General features: G+C 41.6%; 1 protein-coding gene and 1 long non-coding RNA gene across 3 annotated transcripts in view; one reads left to right on the plus strand and one right to left on the minus strand.

The window, feature by feature from the left end:
- The window catches only part of LOC106524186 (PR domain zinc finger protein 16), a gene marked incomplete at its 5' end in the record, with an annotated part of 159060 nt that extends 151124 nt beyond the window's left edge, over positions 1-7936 (plus strand). Inside the window, 1 exon segment of the mRNA XM_014017894.1 lies at positions 6153-7936. Coding sequence (XP_013873348.1) covers positions 6153-6347 — 195 coding nt within the window.
- LOC106524187 (uncharacterized) overlaps positions 4432-8752 on the minus strand; it is a 5504-nt gene continuing 1183 nt past the window's right edge. Inside the window, exons 2-3 of one of the 2 annotated variants that reach the window (XR_001310982.1) lie at positions 5942-6040; positions 4432-5862 (exon numbers count right to left, since the gene is read on the minus strand). This is a non-coding gene — a long non-coding RNA (uncharacterized LOC106524187). Of the gene's footprint in view, positions 6041-8752 lie in introns of both variants that reach the window. The other variant, XR_001310981.1, reaches the window with a different exon arrangement.

An 8752-nucleotide genomic window follows, 5' to 3' on the forward strand; every position in this document is an offset into this window, starting at 1 on the left:
GGACACTGGAACACTTCACATACATGTTTTCAGTATGCCACATGCACAGCCACCGCAAATGATAGCTGTGTGACGGTGATTTAATAGAAGTTAGAGAAGTTGGGTCATTAGTGAGCGGGGCCACATTCTGACACTCACAACGCACGCAGGCACACATGTGCAAGTGCATTCGCACGAACACTATAACCCAGATGGCTTTTACAAGGCCCCAGGCCCTCCCCGGCCTGCCCACCCGCCTGCCTGCCTGGTTTTTAATTATGTCGATGGCTGCCCCGGCCAGATAAAATGGGTCACGTTTAACACGCCTTCACTCACCTTCACACACACACAGCACATGCATTTACACTCTGTCAATGTACTCTCCAACACCTTGCATACATACATTTTACTGGTGTTACTGGTAGAAAGACAAAAACACTTTTCAGAGTTGTATTCACTTGTGTCTTGAGTCTATCTACRTAAGAGTTGTTACCTCTGTAAAATGTGGCTGTGTGTGTTGTCGACATGTGTGTGTTTGTGGATTTACAGCCTGTTTCCTTTTTAGCTGTCATTAGGCYGCCATACATGGCAGCACAGGTGTACTGTTACCAGCATCAGTAATAGGCTTTACACACATGTTGCAGTGAACACACACACACACACATACTCTCATCCACTTTAGGCTTAATCTATTGTCACAGCAATGGCTCCTCCTGATGAAACACAACCAATTATATTTTTTTGGGCACAACACATTTTCACAAATTTCACATTAAGTTGATAAAAACTAGTGAAAACGTTAGAGTTGGCTCTTTGTTTTTTTTGTGCATTCAAACAGCATTTGCTGAGACGCTGACTGTGATGAAGAACACAAAGATGTTCAACGTTTTATGTCAACTTAAGGTTTGTTTCTCACCTTATAAAATTAAATTAAATATAGGGACAAACMGTCTGTTTAAAACAGGAGCAGCATAAAAATGGATGTAACAAAAATGTACTAAAAATGTACCTTTAACGTATTTTCATCAGTTTATGCTCAGAAATTTAATTCCATTTTCATACTGCTGTGTTTCACATCTTTCCCACATCTTTGGGATTTAGATCTAAAGTTGGCTGAAGTTAATGAAATCTGAATAATCTCATTTATTCGTCCTTTTCCCTTCCTGCTCTCAGACAAAGTTTAATGGGAGAACTCCTTGTGAGCCTGTCCACCTCTCACCTCCACACACACACACACACACAAGAGCAGACACACTCATTTAGGCTGTTGAGTGATATGGTGGGGCTAGGGTCTTCTCTGCAGGGCCCCATCCAACACACACATGAACACGCACACACACATGAATGAGCACATGGAGGCTTTCGTGATCTGTACTCTATCAGCTGCTTTATTAGTCTGCCTGTTCGTGTGTATGTGTGTGTGTGTTGCATGTGAAGAGGCCTCCCAACTGGAAACAGACTTGTTTCCAGAAAAGGGATACACACTCCAACACAAACCTCTTTTTTTTCTCCTTTTGGTCGCGTCTTAATTTGTAACACTTCTAACAACCAACTCTGCAGCCCACTTCACAGCCCCTCAATCTGTCACTGTCGCTGCTGTGCTTCTRTGACCGTCTTATTTGTCACGGCAAACAGAGAGTGTGTGTGTGAGCGCAGGTATTTCTCTGTCATCCTTTTTTTAAATTAATATTCAGTCATCCCAAACTTATGTATGTTTAGAGTATATGTTTACAGCTGTAGATAGCGAGTGAACTTTCATTTCCACTTCTGCTCCCCAGCTTGTGGAGCTTTCATGCCAGGCTGCCCCCTGCCTCATTTCGGGGGAAGTGCATTGATGCCTCATGTTTTATTATCTTTTCTGTCTCTGTGTGTGAAATGTCATGCACAGAATGTGCTTGGCCAGATGTAGATTCAAATTTAAAAAACAGTGTTATTCTTTTCGTTTTTTTTCTTGTTGTCTTATGTGTTTGATTCATCTAAAACTTTCCTGGGATAAATAGAGGAGTGGAGAGTAACCTTTCCTTCTTCGTTGTTTTTCAAAGCTTAAAAGATCTTTCATATAGCTTCTTCTGAAATGAGCGTCGTTCCACTGTGGTTCTCCTTGTTGTTTCATTTCAAAACGACTCAGCCTGTTTTGCTCTTTGCCCCATACGTATACAAATAAATGCAAACTAGGGTGTGTTCACACGTTGGAAAGCGAGGCCGTTCAACAAAGCGCCATGATCACACCTTATAAAAATATTCCCTCAGAGACACACAATAACCGAGCAGTCATGTCTCACATGCTATAAGTCGGCTTCTATCTTCATCTCACATCAAAATCACAATCACCACCACGCTCTGAGCTGCCATTTCCATTTTCTGCCCTCCGTCAAAGAGAAAATAATATGTACCTTGTCACCAATGTCTACCCGTACAAGCAACTTTCCCCTACTAATTCAGACCGGCGCTCCACAGACATCCGTCAGATATAACTGGCGGAGGAGAGGGCATGCCGAGACAGCCATTAAAGGTTCCTAGCTGTCAAAGGTTCCCCTTTGTGTTGTGAGGGGCGATATAAGTGTCGTGCTCTTATCAGGGCTTCCTGTGGAGTTTGCTCTGCATCCTGTCCACTTAGAGCCGCTCCTCTTTCAGTAAAATCTCATTGTGTCTGTGTGCAGGTGTGTGTGTGTTGGCTGCATGTCTCAGTGTGTGTAATGTCAAGTGAGTCATTTTTTGATAGTGTTTAATCAAGTCAAACTATAGATGAAGCTCTGAAATAGAAAATTTCTTTCTTTTCCAATGTGTTTGTGGGGCAGTAAATCAGTAACATGGAGGTTGAAAGATTTAAAAATATATAGGCTTGATTCTTTTTCTTTCTTGGCCTCAATGCCTCGTTTTTTATCAGTTAATAGAACTTTTTCTTTAGATTTTGTCATTTTTGAGTGTCAAACTAGGGGTGCACTGATTCCAGTTTTCTGTCCGATCATCAATTTTTAAAAGGTCTGACCTGCCGATTCCGATTTTGGCCGATACTGATTTTTTTAAACAGCTGACACTATCAGATGTTAGGTCACAAAGCAACTTCAGTGTTCAAATCTTATTTTATTGAAATACGTTGAACAATACCCTTGAAACAATACAAACTTGTTTTAACTGGACTTTAGGTAGTGCTCACAGCAGAACAAAAGAGGATTTTCAGACCTTTGTGGAGGTGAAGAAGCCAAACTTTTCCACTGGTCTTATCTAAGGATCAGCCAATCTCTTAAGGAAATTAGGGCCGATAAATCAAAGCACACCTAATCGAACAAATTTTGCTTTTGAGACTGTGAAGCAAACAAACTTTCCGCTCCAAGACTTGGATGTTAATCAGAATCTATTGATCAAAAGAAGAAACAAAGCTAAAACCACTTTCATTTGAGTAACACAAAGAATGCTCTGAAAGTTTACCAATGTTTCTTTATTACATGCTGCAACAAGCAAGTTTGTTTGGTCACTGTTAAAGCAAGAAATCAATCTTTAAATAATGATAAATAACTATAATAAGTATACTTCAGGTAAAAAGTTTATCTATGTCTTTCTTTCCTCCTAATACAAATGGTTAGAATAAAACTTTAAATTATCTGTATTGTGTCTTGCACTTCCATTTTCCTTTTTCATTTAGCAGACATGCATAAAAATGAGAGGTGGGAAATATTTTAGAGAAACTAGCTCAAATAAATGCATTTTGTTTTTTGATCCAATGGGCAAATTTAGAATGGTAAAATTGAACCCAATGGATGGAAATCATAGGGGCTTGGGGGGGGGAGGGGGTGTCCCGTAATCCTGAGGCTGCATTTGAGCCCAGTTGTGTAAGTGAGAACATCTGGTGTAAAACCATTGCCGTATCTGCAAATATTACTCACTGTGGCAACTCCTGAAGACAGGAGCAGCCGAAAAACAACAAACTAAAAATCATGAAAAATGTTTCAGTTGAACAGTTGGAGGAAAAAACGTTCACAGGATTTAACTGTGGGAACTTTAGGCAGAAAACATTGAGTAGCTAAGTTTACTTCTGTTTTGCCRAAACTCCTTCACACGTGGAGCTAATGAAAACCAGCCCAATCCACCCCCCCCCCCCCCCTCCTCCGTGTGACATGTGTAGATGGAGGGTGGTGGACTGGATGAAAACAAAAGGTAAGGTAAATAAACAAACAATCAGCTGCGAGCTTGTTCTGGCTCTCCCTCTCTGTTGCCCCTCATTTAAAGCCTTATAAATCAGGCTTCCACCCCAAGACAAGGTGTTAGCCAGCCTCCCAGATAACACACAAACACATATGTTCTTCCCAAAAAAAATTGCACAACGCACACTAGTCTGCTGCTCATTAGGTCCACGATCAGACCATTGTATGTGCATTAGAGGAGGGGGTGAATGTGGGGGAAGCAAAATGAAGTTTGCAGGCATGACAGTGTTTAAAATAGCTTGTTGTATTGACAAAAAAAAAAGAAAAAAATAACTACACATTGTTTCCATCTGGAGCTTAGCTTTACATATGTTAATAAAACATGTATAATACCCACTGCAGCTCCGCACAAGCCCCATGACAAGTGCACTCTGACTCCACCAGCTGCAGAGAGGATATTAGGCTGAGGGCTAGGTGAGCAAGTCTGTGCTGAGAGGGTCTGCCTGGTTAGTTTTCAGTGACTGCACACATAAAGTTAAGGCCTGGACTCGATCAAGCCGAGTTTTTAAAAGTTGTAAACTGGAAGCAGAACAGACAGTAGATGGCTGTGTGAGGCTGGTGAACGTTATCGATATGTTTGCTTCTGTGAGGGTTGTGAGAAATACAAAACAGAAATGGGTTTGCGTAACTATATGCTTTTTGTGCATTCACACTCAGCATTCCGATTAGCAGAAGGTGTTTTTTTAATTTCTTCAAGTTTGTGGAACAAGACTTTCTTTTTTTTTTTTTCTCATGGGTTGAAGCCCCAATAAGCATTGTTGTGTTAAGCGATGAGGCTAAACTCACACTTTGGTCCAAAAGCGGTGGAACATTGTTGCTACTTCAATCTTGAATGTATGCATTCATCCAAAACTGTTGCYGCTCTCGTACAAGTCACACTTCCACACCTAGATCCAGATCCTTAACGTATTCACTCACTAAACTTGGCACCTGTGTCCACACCCATAAAAATGTACCTTCTGTACAGGCTCAGATAGAATATGACCATTCATACTTTACAAGAAATAGCAAAATCCCCACATATGTTCACRTGAACATATCTTTAGGAAAGGAGGAGCTAGTTAGAGAAGTTCACAAACTTTGCACATACAAAACTGTCAGATTGCACGTTGGTCCTTCTCCATCACACCTCAGTTTTCTTCAGAAGACTTTTGACTTTAATTAAGGGTGCAGAGAGTCAGGCAGGAGGTCAGATCTGAATACAGGTCGGGTTGATTGGTTCTTGTAATTAGAGGAGTTGCTCTGTCCYCGGCCAGTTCTCCCAGGAGGATTCAAGCTGGCCCTCTGTATCATGTGCAACACAGGAGCAAAATCAGAACTCAACCCGGTTGGCGGGAGCGAGCTTGGGGGTTTCAGCTGACCCTAGACTCCCCACCATCTCCATCCCACGCAAACTTAGAGGTTTCTGCCTTTTGTCACCCTCTGCATCATGAGCATGTTCTCTAAAAACATACCCTTTCTATCATTCAGTATRAATTTTTTTGTTGAAAACAATGTCTCATCTCTTCAACAAACACAAGGATTCATTTCTTCTTTCTGGTTTCCTCCTCACTTTTTGCTTCACAATAAGCCCCTCATCTATTCCTCTGCTCCTCCTTTTCCTTCTTCACGACTGCCTCCATCCTCCTTCATTCTCTGTGAAAGCGGGTAACATGAAACCCGTTCTTGGAGTCTCCGGGGGCTGCAGGGGTTACAAAGGGGTGATCAATACATGCCAGAGAAAGTCATTAGACAAGTGAAAGAAGCCACAGTTTGTATACCCCCTCCTCCTTTTTTCCTCTTTTCCTTTTCTTGTCGTCAGGATTGACAAGGTTAGGTGGCCCTAACACCCTCCAACACGTTGGCTCAGGGTTGTATTCCTGCAGAAAAAATAAAGATTCAAATTAACATTATTACTGAGTGCAGTGTCAACACACTTTTAGACTTCGTTGTTGTTGTTTTTAAATATCTAAACTTATTGGTTTCCAACAGGTGGTGGATGAAATGGGGAGCGTGAAGTTTGCACTGGACACAGGCCCTGATGCCAACAGCAACAACTGGCTCAAATACGTCCGCTCGGCCCCGTCGTTTGAGGAGCAGAACCTTGTCGCTTGTCACCTCACGGGAGACCAGGTGAGTGACTTGGCAACACTTGGATCTGTGGTCTACTTCAGAAAAAAAAAATAATTGCACTAATCTGTCATTGAAAGGCAGTGATGAGTAGGAGAGAAGCCGTTATGGTTTATTAATTGTGCGGTTGATATGTGTGAATTGCTTCATCTGTGTGTGTGTTTATTTATTGTTGAGAAATGTGTGTGTGCTGTAATGAACAAGGGCTGGTTTTATTTTTTGTCTGATGCTGGGCTACTTGCCACTGCTGTTGAGAAATGACCAAACTGAAGAGCTGAAGAATGATCTGACACTCATCATTTATAAGATAATCATTKTTTAAGACATGTCTCTGTTTTCTGCTTTATAGTTTTGTTCCATTTAAAAAAAAACGGCCAAGACATTGAATACTTTTGGAAAAATGCCCAGCCGTTGCTCATAAAACTCCAACTGCTTAACTAGGTTCTAACCCCAACCTCATGCAACGTGTGCATCGCAACTTACTGCTGCAATTTATTACCAAATTTCTCAGCCGATGGTGTCGTTCTGCTTAAACTTAACTCACATGGAAGTCTTACTTCAATTTGAACTTTTATGGGAACTCACATTAAGCTGTGTAATGGGCAATGATGAAAGCTTTGAGACAAACAAAGCATCCAACTTTAAAAGGTGTAATGAACAAAAGACCAGGGCACGATGTTATGTGACGGTGGTATGACAGTAGCCAAATGCATTCATATGGCTCWGCTGTGCGTTTCCACATTCTTGTCACTCCACTCTTATTTGTTTGCTAATCCCTGCCAACACGGCTCAATCGCCTTCCTGTCTCAGTCTCAGGCCACTCGTTCCTTGCTGACTTCCCTCTGTCCTCACGTCTCGATCTGCCACCTGTCACTCTGTCACACCGAGAAGACACGGCCAAAAGCTTCCATTAAGGCTTCAAACATTAAGTGTCACCGATCAGGAGAAAAGAGGGGCCTGGACCAAGTATAAGAGAGGTGGTGGTGTGTGGGGAGGTGGGGTACACGCAGGGGCCTCCAAGATTGACAAGCACCAATTGGCTGGCAACACCAACCCRCCTAATCCTTTTAAGATTTTCACATCAGTGCCCCCTGCCACTGCCACACAATGTCAAAAAAAGAATCAGGGYACCGGAGAAAATTGTGGAGAATTATCGGACCGAGAAACGGCCACGTGCACGATTGCTTTGTGGTGTGTTTCGCGCTTGTTTGTTCTTAGCGAAAGGCTTCGCTTTTGTTTGCCTGACCAGTTGCTTGGTATAGTGGTGCACAGGTATGACCCTATAATTTATTTACAAACACTGCTCAAACACACACACATACACAGCCACTCAGCAATAAAATGTATAATTTAACAGACCATTCTGTGATTTTTATTTTCTCTTTTTTTATGCGCGTGCGTATCAGCATGCACAATGCATGAGTTTTATGGAAATACATGCACACAGGGCAAATTCATATGTAGGCAGCAACCTTTTAAAAGGGAAGTGGAGAATTTATTTGTTTGTTTGTCATTAATGATGCAAGATGAAAAAAATAATCATGCATAATTTAGATATTTATGGTCATGAAGCGTTTTGATGGGATTTTGTATTTTAGATGCCGTTTTTGCAGAAACGTGGGTGTTGGGAGTTTTTTTGTTTGCTGTTTGTTTTGTTTTGTTTTGTTTTTCTAATGTATGTATGTGCACATATTGTGTGGCCATCTGCAAAAAGGATATTCAGTACATCTTTACACATACACAACTATTCCCAACAAATTTTCTCACTTAATTGCTCACTATTTTTGTCTAATGCAATATTTAGTCTTTTTAGGCAAAAAAGGAGACAAATCAAATTATCCCACACAAGTGTGTTTGAGAGTATTTGTATGTTTGTCACAAATTAATGCGTTATTATTCATTTAGAAAGCCAAACAATTGTACAAAAACGGGTGTTTGAACGAGCCCATTCAAGAGTTCTAAGGCCAAGCTGCAGTTAGTGATTTTATACGAGTGCGACAGCAATGAGTGTTGTGTGTGTGTGTGTGTGTGTGTCTGTGTGGTGGGCTGAGAGTTGATGGGGCTTTAAAGAAAAGATGAACCTTGTCCACCTTCTTGTCAACCCTTCATCTTTTGTGTTTTGGAGTGGAGAGCCTTTCTTCTGCTGTTTGATCTGGCCTTCAACCCCTGAACGGATCCATCAATTGTACAGACTGTTGTGTGTGTTTGTGTGCGTGTATGTGTGTATGTGTGTTAGCCTGTGTGTGTAAATGGCAGTCTGTGTGTGTGTGCTTGTGTACAAGGACACAGTAGGAGATTATTGTGGGCCCTAAGGCTGGCATTGATCGATGAGACATCTGTCTCCTGAACACTGGACAGAGATGGGAAGAGGTCAAGACAGATCCAAATGTGTAGGTCTTACTGTAGAACTCTCTCTCTCTCTCTCACACACACACACACACACACACACACACACACACAGA

This window comes from Austrofundulus limnaeus, unplaced genomic scaffold (assembly GCF_001266775.1).
Source record: "Austrofundulus limnaeus strain Quisiro unplaced genomic scaffold, Austrofundulus_limnaeus-1.0 Scaffold178, whole genome shotgun sequence".
In the NCBI taxonomy this organism is placed as follows: Eukaryota; Metazoa; Chordata; class Actinopteri; order Cyprinodontiformes; family Rivulidae; genus Austrofundulus; species Austrofundulus limnaeus.